This window comes from Condylura cristata, unplaced genomic scaffold (genome assembly GCF_000260355.1).
Source record: "Condylura cristata isolate star-nosed mole 26May11 unplaced genomic scaffold, ConCri1.0 scaffold00009, whole genome shotgun sequence".
Taxonomy (NCBI): domain Eukaryota; kingdom Metazoa; phylum Chordata; class Mammalia; order Eulipotyphla; family Talpidae; genus Condylura; species Condylura cristata.
In genome coordinates this window covers 45,653,205-45,669,965 of record NW_004567110.1, presented here as the reverse complement: position 1 = coordinate 45,669,965, position 16,761 = coordinate 45,653,205, and the positions used below count along the sequence as shown (strand labels likewise).

General features: G+C 35.0%; 2 protein-coding genes across 3 annotated transcripts in view; one reads left to right on the top strand and one right to left on the bottom strand.

Moving 5' to 3' along the window:
- LACTB2 (lactamase, beta 2) overlaps window positions 1-1,139 on the bottom strand; it is a 30,365-nt gene extending 29,226 nt beyond the window's left edge. Inside the window, exon 1 of the mRNA XM_004679810.1 lies at window positions 952-1,139. Within this exon, the coding sequence (XP_004679867.1) occupies window positions 952-1,073 (122 nt within the window). The 5' untranslated portion in view covers window positions 1,074-1,139. The remainder of the gene's footprint in view (window positions 1-951) is intronic.
- The window catches only part of XKR9 (XK, Kell blood group complex subunit-related family, member 9), a 65,194-nt gene that overhangs the window by 40,274 nt on the left and 8,159 nt on the right, over window positions 1-16,761 (top strand). The window contains exons 2-3 of one of the 2 annotated variants that reach the window (XM_012723106.1): window positions 2,522-2,648; window positions 7,240-7,781. In XM_012723106.1, coding sequence (XP_012578560.1) covers window positions 7,510-7,781 — 272 coding nt within the window. In that variant the 5' untranslated portion in view covers window positions 2,522-2,648; window positions 7,240-7,509. Of the gene's footprint in view, window positions 1-2,344; window positions 2,649-7,239; window positions 7,782-16,761 lie in introns of those variants that run through there. The other variant, XM_004679809.2, reaches the window with a different exon arrangement.

The window sequence follows — 16,761 nt, the reverse complement described above, 5'->3', positions numbered from 1 at the left end:
TGGAGACAGTCCAAAGCTCTTGTACCTATTGACCCTGCCTTGTGTATTTTGGACTTAATAGTTTACCTGCTTGACTTGAAATACTTCCAGTTCCTCTGGCCCACTCTTCTAAAATTCTGATTTACTGGAAAAACGCAAATACTGTAGATATTTTAAACAAATTAAAGGACTATACCTACTGAACTCTTCTTCGTAGTCAACTATAAACTCCAATTTATTGTAACAAGACTAAACAATTAGATTCTAAGCTCAAAGGGAACTATACCTTGATTTCATTTTGTATTATCTAGGGTATACTAAAGACTAGGTGTACAAAATTGCTCAATGCAAACCAATCTCATTTCTGAGTGTTTTCACTAAAACAGAATGCAGCGGAACTGAACAAGAGGAAAACGTTAATACTGATAGGTTATTCTATTCACAAAGTATAATAACTTAGGTTTCACGGATTTGAACAATTTGGAAGCAAAGAAATCCTGCCCTCTGCTGCCTACTTAAGAAAAAGGCCTCAGCACAGTATGCTTTTGAGAAGGGAAGTTAAACTCAGGGCAAAACACCAGTGAAAAGTGAAAGGTCAGCAAAGAAAGTAAACGCTTCCATGGATTCTCCACTGCAGCCGATCTTAATTTGTCAAATGCGCTGAACCAGCATTCAAACAGCAAGCAAAGTAAATCTGGTTTCAAAACCAGTCCCCTTCTCATTATTTCTCCTTCTTTAGACATTTGTAAGTTTGAGAGGATACCACCCGCGTGATTTAAGGGAGATCGGGAATCGCAGTGGCTGCGGGCGGTCCTAGGCAGGGCTGCCCCGCCAGCTGGCGGACCCCTCGCCCCGGCTGTCTGCGCAGAGCCAGTCCGCCAACTGCGAGCAGTTTCGGAGCCCCCGCTCCAAGACGCCCCCGGGCCGCTGTGTATGTTGAGTGGGGGTGTGGGGGGTAGGGGGGACTTTTACCTGGGGCCGGTCCCCACCAGGTAGGTGTTGGTGCCCTGCAGGGTCATGGGGCCCGGGTTACAGCCCAGGACGCGCACCACTCGACTGGACAGCCGCTCGATGCGCTGCAGGGTGGCAGCCATCTCTGCACGAGCCGCCAGCCAGCGCGCAGCGTGCCGCGTGATCCGTGAGCGGAAGGAGCCACTCGGCCCGGGGGCGGGGCCTCGTGACGCAGCGCCAGCCCAGCCGGAGCGGGGGCGCGACCGTGGGTCACGTGACAGCGCAGCCGCGGCGGGAGGGAGTTTAAGGGCGCGTGGCTAAGGCGGCGTGAGGCGACGCTGGATTGGGCCCGCGGGGCGCTGCCTCCTGTCAGAGTTCCGGTTCTTTTCTGAGAAGTTTGAGTGCCTGCAGGCGAGTTCAAGTGGGCGAGAGAAATTTTAACTTGGGAAGTGATGAAGCAAGGAAGGGGCAGGCGGGTCGCGCAGGCTTGGTCTCTCGGTTTTCTGGCAGTGGGGGTGTGTGTCGTCACCGGTTTTTCTATTTATAATAGTGGTAACTGATGGTGACTTAGCGCTTCTGCCGTGTCGAGTACTTTTTACTATCTCATTTAATCCTCACACTATTAAGAGGAAGGCACTTTTTTATCCCATTTTACAAACGAAAAATGAAGATTTGGAGCCGTGGCCAAGCGAGGGAGCTGGAAGCCCAATTCAGCAAGCTTGCTTCTCCCTGTCTTCGCGGAGAACTAAGTTGGTCTTGTGGAGGAGCTAAGAAAAAATCACTTTCTTGCTAAGAATCTTAATCTGGTGACTACTAAAAACCCCAGTAGAAGTATGAACAATTGCTCTCGTTAAAAAAAAAAAAAAAGTTACAGTTTATCTAGAAGAAAACTCACGAGTCATGATCACTCTCACCTAGTTCTGACTATGGTGTTTAACCACTTCCCCAAGGGAGATACAGATGAACTACTTTTGGTTCGTTAGGTGTTTGTTAACAATGAGTAAGGTAGTTGACTTTCTAGAGACACATGACCATGAAGGAAGTACACATCTGATGGTAAATTCTAGACAGATATAACTGAAGGAGGAAGAAGAGAATCAAATTGGGAAGATCGGGAAAGCTTAACGTGGTGTGTTTTGTGCTGATTCTTAAAGGGTTGAAAGAACATCAGTCAGAAGTACAAGGTCCTTCTAGACAGTGGATAATCTCAAGCAAAGGCTTGGAAATGGAAGTGTTTGTTTTGGGGGAGCAGAAACCAACAGTCAAGTCCAGGATTTGAGAATTGTAATTTGAAACTGTAGGTAGAGCTAAGTTAATGATGTTTTTAATTTATCAGAGTATTTCAAATTCAAGAGTCTGTCTCCCTTTCAAACATGGATTTTTGTCCGCGTGAATATGCTGTCAGTAAATTGTATTAAACCTTAATTGAAAAGTATAGTAAAATACACTAGTCAGCTTATTAAAGGAACCATTTAGTTCCTTCCCACTATGGGGTAGTGGTAAAGGGGTGTACTGTTGTTATAATAAAACTGTTATCACTAGATTAGAAAATCCTACGTATGACTAACAGGTGATTTCAGTTTCATTTTAGTATGCGATCTGAAAGGTTTACACACCCTGCAACTATTCTTGTCTTCAGAAGAAGAAATAAAAGATTACCAGACTAAAGTTTTTCTGGAAGGAATTTTGCAGTAAAGAAGGCATTCTATATTGGACAAGTAAGTCTACATTTTGTTTGTTAAATTTGGTCTACAATTGAACATTTGCTAGTTTTTACTTCTTCAAAGATCTGCTTTATTGTGAAGAGATAGTATACAGCATGCAAAGGTTATGTATTTTGGCCGGCAGCCAGATAGCTGGGAAGCTGGGATGACATCCGAATGAAATTCACGTAAAACTGTCATGTTAGTAAGTGTTACAAGTCTCATTTTATGTCATATTTTTGTAAGGTGCCATTATTTCTTTGGAGATGATATTAGAAAAGTGATCAACTATAGGGATAGGGATAAAATAACCTTCGTACATGTTATATGGCCCTGATTATTGAAAGAACTGTCCGCCCTTTTTATGAGAGCTGCTTTGCTTATTGCCTAGTTATGTTGGTTCCTTCTTAGTTGGCATTAGGTTCTGCCTTACTAAAGTAGGCATATAGAAGTTGTTAGATTAGTCTATTGAGTCTGTTCTGCCAATAATGCAACTTATAACTTCTTAGAAATTATTTTTTACATCTCACAAAACTTGAAAATTGCCGATGTTTCCTTGTCTATCCCAGTTAAAGGAAGATTTCTTTGTTGGGAATGATTAAGCACATGGAATGCCTAGTTATTACAGTTTGTAATTTTAAGAAAATTATCTACATTAGAAGTCAGTTTACTCATTAAAGATTGTATAATTAATACACAACAACTCTTGGGGCCAATAATATTACCTTCTCTTAGGGATTTGTAAGGATTAAATAAAGTGTGTAAAATATTGCACATGTAGTAAACAATTAGAAATGGTAGGTACTATTATCTATTTTCCAGTATATATGCAGTTTTTTTTCCCATGAATAGTAACGCTCGTAAGAAGTTGCATTTTAAAGAATAATGATAGACTATTTCTGAGATACACTTTAAACACATCCAGCATAGTCATCTAAGGAATTTGTACTGGTTATTTTGTGGAACTTCTCTTTCTGGAAGGTGTAGTCAAAATCTACTACACTAAACTTTCAAATTAGGCATTTCTCCTACTTGGAAAGCTCTTCCCTATGATACCCATATGGTTTACTTCATTATTCAAATATCACCTCAATGAGACCTTCCTTTGACCATTCTAGTAAAATTATAACCTGTGAAGTTCCTGTACTTCAACTCTTGATCTCACTTAACATGCTGTCTTTCCCTGGCACCTTCAAATACAACATTTGACTTATTTATTATTTTCATGGTTAATTGACAACCTTTCTTTTCTAGAAAGTAAGTTCCAAAAGAGCAGGGATTTTCATCTCTTTATACAATGCAGGAGCCTAAAGGATTGCATGGTGGGCTCTTAGTAAATACTTCATTAATTCAGTAGAACAGATTTTTGATTTATCTCATCTCTCTAAACTCCTTGCTTACATTGGGCATGATATCTTTCTTTCTTTCTTTCTTTCTTTTTTTTTTTAAAGATTGTATTTATGCATACAGAACTGGGAAACAGGCCAGAGGTGCGGGGGGTGAGAGGCTTCACCAGAGAGAGTAGGAAGCAGAATAGGCAGATAGAAGAAGTACATTGCTGAGGGGAACAGCAGGCGACACAGGAGAGGCCTACTGGGTACAATGTGGACCTCTAGGGTGGGGACTGAACTTGCACTGAGCGGCTATGGCCAGTTTTATAGTGTTCTGCTATCAGGGAGGACCAATATCTTTCATTTTAAGGTAAACCTGCTGTAGAGAAATTTGTGACCCTCTAGACTGGAAAAATTAATTGAATTTTTTTTGTTCATTCTGTTCATATCCTTGATAAGGGAAAATAATAATTATGAACATTTTTTTTTGGTAAGAAGAGTGAAATAACTTTTAATATTATTCTAAAGACTTTTAAACAAAATACTTATAAATTATAAAATTCAAGAGACCATAAGTATTATTTGTGTGCAATTTTAGTAACACTTGCCTCCTGGCTTTTATTTTAAATAAGATTTATTTATGAACACAGGAACCGGGATACACGCCAGAGGTGGGGGGCGGGCAGTGAGAGGGTTCACCAGAGATAAAGTAGGGAGCAGAACAGGCAGATCTATTGACATACTGCTGCGGAGAGCAGTGGGCAGGTCAGGAGAGGTCTGTCCCCTCCCTGGCCAAGAATGGAACTCATAATGTGCTGCACTGGTTGTGGATAGTTTCATAGCACTGTGCTTTAACCCATTGTGCCACCAGGGAGGCCCCCCTCCCTGTTTTTAAAGTAAGTAAGTGTTCTTTATAGAACACAGAGTGTGAGTCTACTTAGGCTGCTGTAACAGGCTACCACAGACTGGTATCTTGAACAACTGAAGTTTATTTTCCCACAGTTCTGTAGTCTGGGAGTCCAGCATCAAGGTGCTAGCAGTAGGTTTTGGGTGAGGTCTCTTTTATTTGTTTGCAGATGACTGTTTTTTCACTGTATCCACATATGACCTTTCCTCTGTTTGTACTGCTGGTAGGAGTGGAAGATAGTTTTCACTTCCTCTTCTTGCAAGGACACCAGCCTTAACTAGATTAGAGTATGTTCTTTTTTTTTTTTTTTAAGATTTATTTATTTATTTGTACATACAGAACTGGGGTACAGGCCAGAGACTCAGGGGCGGCGAGAGCAGAACAGGCAGATCGACGAAGTACACTGCTGAGGGCAGCAGTGGGTGGGTCAGGAGAGGTCTGCCATGCCATGTGGTCACCTCCGGGGCGGGCGGGGATCGAACTCATGTGGAAGTGGCTTTAGCTTCTCAGTGCAGTGCTTTAACCCGCTGCACCACCAGGGAGGGCCTAGAGTATGTTCTTTTTTTTTTAATCTTAATTGCCTTTTTAAAAAAATAGTTGCATTGGAGTTAGAACTTCAGCATATGAATTTTGGTGGGAAAACTCAATCCATACATATGGAACAGAATGAAGAAAAAGAAAAATTCATTTATATCATTAATTCACCTGATAAAACCACAGTTAACATTTTTGCATTTCCATTGTATTTTCAAAGCTTTGAGATTATACTCTAGTGCTTTTTTTACTTAACATTACTTAAAGTTAAGTTGTCAAAGATAGCAAACTCGGTTGCTTATAGGGATCAGGCAAGCAGGCAAGCTAGTAATGATAACTGATATTTATTGAAATCCACTTGTCGGCCAAGTACTTTTCTACTTGAATTTATATGTATTATCCTTCTTAACAACCCTTTGGTTTGTTTATATTATATTATTCACATTTCAAATGAAGAAAACAAGACAAAGGAAAGTAAAAGAACATGTTTAAGGACAGCAAGTTAGTAGGTAGCTGCATTAGTGTTGAAATTCAGCTGTTCAGTGATTAAAGTGGGAAGATTGGTTACTGTGGTGTAATTGAGAGAACATGCCTCATCTAGGAAGTGAAAATTTGGGGGTTTTATATGAAATTTTGACAATTAGGAAAATACTTGAGTCATACAAGACTTGCCTGGTGATTGCATTCAGCCCTATTAAAAAATAGGGATGATAATGACAATAACTACTTCCTAAATTTGATCTAAGTATAAAATAGGGCACTTTGTGATTTTATATGCAACATTTACTTTAGTGCCTGACACATATGCTACATAAATGTTAGCTATCTTAATAGCCTAAACACTCTCCAGCTGTTGAAAAATGTCATTTATTATTGTTTTTAAGAAATTATATAACATGCCAGCATACACACACACACACACACACACACACAGTAAAACTAAACAAAAAATAGTATACTTAATTAAAGGATTGAGGTTGCATTTGTTTCCCATTCCCAACTCCTTTCCATCTCCATGAATAATTAAAAAAAAACCTTAATTGCTGTATTTATCTTTCTAGTAAACTATATGTAAGATTATATGTAAGATTCATTCATATGTATGATTCATTCTTACATTATATGTAAGAATCTTACGTATTATAATTGCTATAGTTATCTTGTTTTTTTTTTGTTTTTTTTTTTTCACTTAAAAAGTCTTGGAGAGCTTCCAGAGTCACTTTTACAAAGCTACTTTATTCTTATTAAAGATCTTATGGCATATTTTTTTTGTTATGGCTGTGCTATAATTTATAGAACTAGACCTCTCAGTTGTCACTTAAGTAGTTTTTAATTGTTTACTGTTATGAAAATGGTTCTATAAAGAACAGATATTTTTGCAAATGTTTGCATTTCTTTAGGCTTATTTTTAGGTGGAATTGCTAAATCAAAATATATTAAGAATATTCACAGCTATTGTACCTTTGTCAAATATATTTTTTAATAACTAATATTTTATGATTCTGCCATTATTTACGTTACTGTTCCTTATGTTGTCAAATTTAGGTTGTTTCCACATTTTTGCCTTTGTAAGTGATCCTGTGATAAATATCTGTGGAGTAGATTTATTTTTTAAAGGATAAATAATCTAAGAGGAATTTATCAGCTAGTAAGTGTATTTCTGATTTATTTATTTTTCCAAAGCTATAATTTCTCCAAAGCTATTATGAGAACTTTATTTAGTGATAATGTATTATTTTTTAGAAAAAAATAGAGTTTTGATAAAGTCATCACCTAGGACTTTTAATACTTTACTCAAGATTTTAGAATCTTACATACATATTTTTCATTTTAGGTATTGTCATCTGTAACAAAGATCATTGTGAAGCTGAAGATGGAATAAAGTTTTGAACACTGGACCTGGATTAAGAGATTTAGAAAACAAAATTAAAATTAGCCACTTTGGTTTTTAGCATTCCAATTTCATAATATTTATTCATCTAAATTTATTTAGAGAGTAGATACTAAATTTCAGTATTGTACCAAAGGATGCACTAAAATTGTTCTTGCATTCTTTTCCTTTTTGTAAGAGAAAAGAGATAGCCAATAGCTATTGTGATTCATAATGAAATATACCAAGAAGAATTTTATAATGTTAATTATTGGATTTATAATCTATATAATTGATTTAATTGTGGATCTCTGGGTTTCTGTCAGATTTTTCCAAGAAGAACAAAATGTTTTTGGTGCTTTAACAATAAGTTTTATGCTGTTTGGAACACTTGTTGTCCAATGTTTCAGTTATTCTTGGTTTAAGGGTGACTTAAAGAAATCTGGTCAAGAAAGTGAGAGTCCTTTACTCCTACTTCATTGCTTGCAAGGAGGAATTTTTAAAAGGTAAGCCTACACTCTGATCATTAACACTTATTTTTCTTTTTTCTAAACAGAAAGTGTCTTCATGTATCTGAATAGTCAACTGTACAAAGTTCCCATATTTCATGTACTGTAAAGGCTACTTGCTTCTCTTTCTCACTGCTCATATGAGTCATTGCTGTAGTTGTCCAAATTTTCTAGGTTTATTAATGTAATGTTTTAATTTACACAGTTAAGTGACCTATTCTGTTATGTATGTCTATGAGTTTTGTTTTTTTTTTAAAGATTTATTTATTTATTCGTACAGAACTGGGGTACAGGTCAGAGATGCGGAGAGTGAGAGGAATCACCAGAGACAGAGTGGGGTACAGAACAGGCAGATCGACAAGTACACCGCTGAGGGGAGCAGTGGGTGGGTCAGGAGAGGTCTGCCTCGCCATGTGGATCTCCTCCAGGGCAGGCGGGAATCAAACTCATGCGGAAGTGGTTTAAACTTCTTTGTGTTGTGCTTTAACCAGCTGCGCCACCAGGGAGGGCCCCTATAAGTTTTTTATCTTATATTTTATTCCATGCCTGATTATGCAAATATGGCCTATCACTTGAAAGTCTGATACAGAGCACTTAATTTTTTAAGTTACTTATACTGTTGCTTTAACCAACTGAAATTTTTATTGTAATAATGCCAATAGCCATATAGTTAGTTGGGTATATAAGCATGGACAGAATTAATAACACTTTAAGAATTATGTTGTGCAAAATTTTAGAGTAAAAGAAACCAGGATCTAGTAGGCCTTGAGAACCCTATGATTCTCCATATATCTAATTTCACATGATCTTACATTGTAACTTTAAGGGATGTAATTCTGTTAAAAATATATACCTTACAAATAAAGAGGAAAACTAAAGACATTGAGAGGAAAGCATACTGCTTCATAGCAATTAGAGTTTGAATTTGGGCTATTTTAATAAATTTCATTAAGGTTAAGTTTTGATTTTACCATGTTAAAAAGCAACATATTCTTGGCAATTAGTTGAAAGTATTAGAAAACACAAAAAATAGGATCATAAAATCATAAGTAAAAAAAGAGAAATCAAAAGAATAATCATAGGTTACTATGAGTATTTATATGCAAACAAGTTCAACAATCCAGAAGAGATGGACAAATTCCTAAAACTGTACAGTTATCCAAAGTGAGGTAAACAAGAAATAGAACACCTAAACAGGCCAATTACAACTAGTGAAATTTAAACAGTAATCAAAACAAAAGTCCCCGACCAGGTGGTTTACAAATGAATTCCACCAAACATTCAGAAACCAGCTAATGCCTGTCTTACACAAACTCTGTCAAAAAATCTGAGAAGGAAGGAATATTACAAAATACATTTTATGAAGCCAACATTATACTAATAACAAAACTAAGCAAGAATAACACAAAACTACAGGCAAGTTTTTTAATAAACACTGATGTAAAAATCCTCAACACAAATCTTAGCCAACAATACATCAAAAAGATAACATGCCATAACCAAGTGGGATTAATTTCAGGGACACAAGGATGGATCAACATGAGAAAATCAATTAATATAATCTAACACATCACCAAAAAGAAAAAGAAAAACCATATGGTCCGATCAATAGCTGGTGAGAAAGCATTGAACATAGTTTAATACCCATTTATGATGAAAGCCCTCTAAATCCTTGGGATAGAAGGAACATACCTGAACATAATAGAAGCCATAAAAGACAAACCCACTGCCAATGTTACCCTCAACAATTGCTGAAAAGCTGAAAGCTTTTCCCTTAACATCTAGAACAAGGCAAGGTTGTCCACTCTCACTACTTCTTTTCTCTATAATACGGGGCATCCTAGCCAGAGTGACAATCTGATAATATATAGCGAATTCTAAAAATGTCACAGGAAAAACTAGTCAATATGATAGAACAATTTAGTGAAGTAGCAGGATATAAAATCAATGCACAAATATCAGTAGCCTTCCTATATGCAAAAAATCTGAAGAAACTAAGAAAACCATCCTTTTTATGATTGAAACTTAAAAATCAAATATTTGGGAATAAACCTAACAAAAGAGGTAAAGGACCTATACAAAGAAAACTATAAGACATTGTTAAAAGAAATAGAAGATACAAAAGTGGAAAGATATCCCTCACTCATGGACTAGAATTAACACTATCAAAATGGCCATCCTACTGAAATCAATTTACAGATTCAGTGCTATTCTGATAAAAATTTCAAAAACATTCTTCAAAGAAATAGAACAAATGTTGATGAAATTCATATTGAGCCACAAAAAATCAAATAGCCAAAGATCTCCTGGCTAAAAAAGAATATTTGAGGTATCACAACTCTTGATTTCAAACTACTACAAAGTCATAATAATTAAAAATGTATAGTAATGGAACTAAAACAGACACACAAATCAATGGAATTGAATAGAAAACCAAGAAATAAAACCACATATTTATAGACTACTAATCTTTGACAAAGGAGCAAAGAATATGCAAAGGACAGTTTGTTTACTAAATGGTGCTGAGAAAACTGGATTACAACTTGCAAAAAATGACGCTAGACTACTGCCTCACACATTGCACAAAAACAACCCAAAATTGACAAAAGCCCTGAATGTATGACTTGAAATCATAAAATATAGAGAAGAAAAAGGTAGAGAAAGCACTATACCACAAACAACTCAGTAACATCTTTAAGGAGTTATCCTCCAAAGCAAACAAAGTGAAGGAAAAGATAAACTGGAATTACAAAACTAGAAAGCTTCTATATAGCAGAAGAAACACTAACCAAAATAGACACCCTGCTAATTGGGAGCAAATTTTTGTATACAATACAAATGATAAGGGACTGATAAAAAAAAATCTACAAAAAGCTCAACGGGCACACCAAAAGTAAACAATCCAGTAAAAAAATTGGCAGAACAGCTAAAAAGACACTTCTCCAAAGAGGAAATGTGGTCTACAGGTTTGTTAAAAAATGTTCAACATCACTATAATGAGGGAAATGGAAATCAAAACCACAATGAGATACTAGCTTACACCAGTGAGAAAGGTCACATATTAAAATAAAACAGGCAGCAACAAATGTTGGCGAGGATGTGGAGAATAAGGAACTCTCCTACACTGCTGGTGAGAATGCAAACTGGTCCAACTATGGCAAGCTGTGTGGAGGTTCCTAAAACTACTAAAAATGGAGCTACCATATGACACAGCAGTGCCACTCCTACCCAAAGAACATAAAAACATTAGTTTAAAAAGATACTTGTACCTCTATGTTTATTGCAGCTCCATTTACAATAGATAGGATATAGAACAACCCAGGTGCCCAAAAATAGATGACTGGGTCAAGATGTGGTATATAAACACAATGGAATACTATTCAGCAATCAAGAAATCTAAGCTCATGCCATTTGCAGCAACATGGATGGATCTAGCAACATAGAAAGGTTCATGTGAAATAAGCCAGAGGAAAAAGGAAAATATTGGATGGTTTCATTATAGGAGGATTATAGGGGAACCAAATAAGGGATCAGAAAAAAATAACAACAATTAAACAACAGCACAATTAACAACCACGAATCAGAGACATTCTGAGAGGGAGAGGGAGGAAAAGGAATCAAAACAGGAGAGAAAGCACAAGGGACTATGTTGGTGGTTCTCAGGTGAATTGGTGGTGGGAATTTTACAGGTAATAAATGTAAAAGGAGAATTCATACAAACATACATTGTATGCAAATGAGCAATGTTGTAAAAGATAAATAAAAAATCTATTAAATATAAAAATAGATTTATTTTACTATAAAAATACATAGCAATAAATGAAAACAACCCCCCCAAACAAATAAAAACAAAGCAACATTAACAGTGAAAAATATTTGTAAGACAGGATTTGTCTTTTAGTATTTAAAATACTTCTGAAAGTAAAACAGCAAAAGGTCATTCGTTCAATAAAAAAAATGGAACAGGAATAAGAATACTTCATAGAAAAAGAAATGTGAATGACTATTAAGTTCTATGGAAGATGGTAAAAATGCCCTTCACTATAAAAAAAAGCCAGTTGAAACTACATATAAAGAACTATGAATTTTCACCTAACATATTGACAACGTTGATAAGGCATACAATCCCTATGGGGAGGGCAACTTGATCTTATTTCAGATACATATATCTTTAGGCCAGAGATTACTCTTCTGAAAATTTATCATACTACAGACACACACACACACATATAAAACAATACTATATATATATATATATATATATATAATAATACTACATGTGTGTGTCTAACAATGAATGATAAACTAAATATGCTGAAAGGGAAAATCTACAAGATGTATTTTAAATAAAAAGGCAAAGTACATATAGAAGCTATAATGTACTACAATTTGCGTATATCCATAAACAATTCTGGAAGGATACATATGAAACTAATAATTGAATTCTTGTGATTATGGGTGAAGGTGAAAACTGGGTAATTGAGTCATTGGTGTAGAGTAGTACTCTTTCACCAAATAACTATTCTTTGATACAGTTTTTTTTTAAATTATGTGAATACTTTTTCTATTCAAAAAATTGAAAACAAGAATGACAAAGTTGAATTAGATTGACTATGAGTGAACAATGCCATAAGATAAAGACATTTCTGTTTTGCCTTTTTATTTTCTTAGTAAGGAAGTGGTAGACTATTGAGTTGATTAGTGAGGATAAATAAAGTTGCAATAATTTTTTAAACCATTTTTATATTTTTTATAAATTGGTGGTGCTTCCCACCACCATTTCACCCATGTGCCATCACCAAAGTCCATTGCATTCTTCCCACCCTAGTTCTGATCATTTATAAGAATGAGCCACACTGTTTAAGGGTTTGTCAGTGGAATAACAAGATGTGCTTAATTATGTATTTACTTTCCTACAGACTAGTTAACTTGAGTTTGTGTTGGTAGATGAAAAATAAGGAATATGAACATAACTTATTTATTAGGTAAAGTCCCTGTTTCTGCTTAAGTATGCTGTTACTGTTTAGGTAACTGTGGAGTTCACATTTTCGAGTATGTGTTTTCCATTTTATGTATTTGTGATCAAGCCTCTCTCTTGGCCAAAGGAGGTTTTCCCTTTGATAGCTATATGAAAGGCAAGTGAATTATTTAAAGTACAGAAGTTATTTTTCTCCTCTTTAATATATGATAAAAAATTCAAATTGTAAAGAAGATACAGTGGATAGATGAGTCTTCCCATGTGTCTTCCTCCCTTCCGAGGTGTCCTTCACTATAGAGTTTTTAAAATTGACTAGGTGTACCCTCCTTCTGAACTATTTTTTTTTAAACTCCTTAGATCAAATTTTATGAAATTTCATTTTATGTATTTCACCTCAACTTCTTATATTTATGGATTTTCTAGGTGTCCTTTATTGATTTATTTAACTTCATTATATTCTTTAAATTTATTTAATTTTTTTTAATGTCTCATCATATAGTCCACTTTGGTGAATTTAATGTGCATTTGAAAAGAATTTTATAATTTGCTGTTGCATGTTGTATTCTATAAATGCAATATTAGGGCATTTTGGCTGATAGTGTTATTAAAATCAAACGGTACTGAGTTTTTTTGGGGGGAGATCTACTTTTCCTTTCAACTACTAAAAAATGGTTGTAAAAATCCTCAACTAAGACTGTCTTTTGCTGCCTTTACTCTTGCTAATTTTTGGTTCATTTATCAAAGCCTTATTTTTAAGTAAATATAGATTTATTAGTGTCATTTCTTCATGAAGGATAATATCATGATAATATGATGATATGAGCATCTTAATTCTGGTCAGTTTTCCTTGACTTGAAATCTGTTTTGTCTAGATTATTAACATAGCCATCGGAGTACTTTACATGATTTCCTTTGAAACTCTGTGTCTTTGGTTATAGAATCTCTTGCAAATCATATGGAGTTGAATCTTCATTTTAAAAATCCAATTTGACAATCTCTTATTTGTTTTTTAGAAGATTTTTTATTTATGCATAAAAGAACTGGGTACAGGCCAGAGGTGTAGGGGTGGTGAAAGGATTCACCAGAGACAGAGTGGGGAGCAGAACTGGCAGATCCAGTGAAGTACACTGCTGAGGAGATCAGTGGGTAGGTCAGGAGAGGTCTGCTGGCACCCTTTTGGGAACTGAACTCTCTGAACAGCTTCATAGCACTGTGCTTTATTTAACCTGTTGTGCCACCAGGGAGGACCTGACAATCTTTTAATTGAGGTTTTATTTTTTTTATAGTTTGTGTAATTGTTATTGATAACAGAGTTGTCTTTGACTTGTTGTTTTTGAAAGCCAGCCAGCATTCTTACTGGTTCCCATTGTGGAATGTATTTTCTTTGTTTTAAAGATTTTTCTTTTGATTTTTAACAGTTTGAGTATGTAGTACCTATGTATGAACTTTTGACTTTTTCATCAAATTTGGAAAATATTTTTGTTGAGTATGTCATCAAGTTTTTTTTTTTTTTCCCTGCCTGTTCTCTATCTTTTTTCCTCTGGGTCTTCATTTACACCTGTATTATTGAGGTTCTATTGATTATTTCCCTTCACTTTCCCCTTTGAGCTTTAGTTTGCTAATTTGAACACCCAGGTAGTCTTTTTATGAGTTTATTTCTATTAATTTATATGTTTCTAAAAACTGACTTTTCTATTTAAGTTACAATTCTGTTTATTTACATAGCAAGTACTTTCTTTTTTTATTATTGTGTAGTACACATTGTGATTGATTCTTTGTAGAGACTATAGTTTGTGTTTTCTTTTATTATAGAGAAAATAGACAAATCCCTGGAAAATTACCTTGATTTATTATAGGTGCTTTGTTAGGAAGTTCTATTTTGCTCTTGTCCTTTGTCCTAGGAAAAATCTTTGAGACCTTAAATGTGTTTTAATTCCTAAAGTATGTTGCTTTTGAGGTTTCTGTGGAATGTTTGAGAGGCATTTGCAAAGATCCCTCCAATTCAGTGGAACTCAAACTACAGACTCTTCCTTTTGGTAACCACTGACAGAAATTTCTGCTCAGGTTCCTTCTAGCTATTTTTCTTCAGTTTCTTTGAGTATCCTCCACATACGCTTATATATATTTTAGTGATAGATTTTGTATACGTTAATAAGGAATCAGCCAAGGATTTGAGGATAATATATGCAGATTTTTGGAGGGTCTGGTGACTCCCTGTTTTCTGGGATCCTCCCTTAATTTTTAATCGTATGACGTACTCATACTCAGTCCTTTGACTCTTTTGCCAGTACTATTATGACTTTTTTCTTGTGCTCTCTCTGCTTAGTGCCATTTGGACTGTGGGATGCCTTCAGAGGAAAAACCAGATCCAGATAAATATTTACTTTTTTCACATATTGCCTTCCTTTGGAGGGTTGGATTCCTTGTTTTCTTTTATAATTTGTCCAGAACTTATCCTCCTCATTAGTAGCAGATTTAACCTGATACAAAGTAATCATTACTAGATGCTTGTGCCTTCTTAGAATCTCAAGTAAAGTAATATTATGATAAATATGCCAAGGAAAGAGCACTCTGTTTCTTTTTCTTTGTCTTCTTTATCATTGATCCCATAAAACTGAACAATATCCTATTGATTGCTCAATTTTATTCATACATTACTTCCCATGAAATTATCACTAGATAATCAGAAATTTGTATAGCTTTGCAATTAATTGCTACAGAATTAGAAAATGTTCCTTCCTAAAGTTACTGTTAATGTGCACATCAGTAAAAGTCCCCCCACCCTCCACTCCTTTTTTTTCTTTTGTTGTTCAAAGGCATCTTTATGGCACTTACGTGTCAGGTACTGGTCAAAACATTTTGCATGTATTAACTTCTTTAGTTCTCATATCAACATAGTGAGATGTGGATATGACGATTACCCTTTGTTTCAGATCAGGAAGCTGAAACACAGAGATTCAGCTGAGAATTAATGGAACCAGCATTTGAACTGAGGCATTCTAACTATTAGAATCCGTCTTCTCAGTCACTGTGTTATCCTCCCTTTCATATTCTGTGCTGCGTGAACTAGTTATGGTCTGTACTTAATAATGTTTGAAAAACTTTTGAGTTTTTCTATACCTATACTATTAATTTATAATCTACTTTAAAAAAAGAAGGAACCACATGATATATTACATAATATACATAAAGGAACCTAATACTGTGCCAGATACCCAAAAAGACTCAAATATAACTTACCTTATAAATCTACCCTATTAATCCTAGACAGTATTAATCATTACTTTCTTTGGTATTTAAACATAGGTTTTACAATTTCATTGAGTGGCTATTTTTTTCTGTCTTGCATTGCATTAATAGCTTATATGCTAGATTTACTTTCTTATTAGGTTGTAAGTTCATAGAAGGCAATGCTAATGCTTTCATCAGATTTTTAGATGTTCTACCCTGGCATCTTACCCAAATTAATTATGATGGACATGTTATTCTAAAACTGTGGTGGTAAATATACAATTCTTTTTGCTAGATGAGGAATCTTTGCATATGCATATGTGTACATTTGTTTACAATATGAATATCTTAAATTTGTGTATTTTTAATGTTTCAGAGTTCTTTCATATCTACTATTCTCCTTAGTTTTGTAGAAAAAAAATCTTGAACGTTCACTTGTTCATTCATTCAGTAAATATCTTCTGAGACCTACTATGTTCCCATCACTGCTATAGTTGCTTAGGATTTAGCATTAAACAGAATAAACACCTGACTCATGTAGAATTCATGCTTGTGAAAAGAATAAAAATAAATGATAAAATAAAGTAGAAGAATTAATAAAATAAATTTAAATCACAAAATAAATATTGTGTCAAGTGAAAATGAAGAAAAGTAACATAGGGCAAAGAGAATTAACAGAGATATATTAAATAGTGTGATCTAGGAAGACCCCTAAGTGTAAATAGCATGTGAGTAGAGATCTGAGTGAGGTTAAAGAGTAAAATTGCA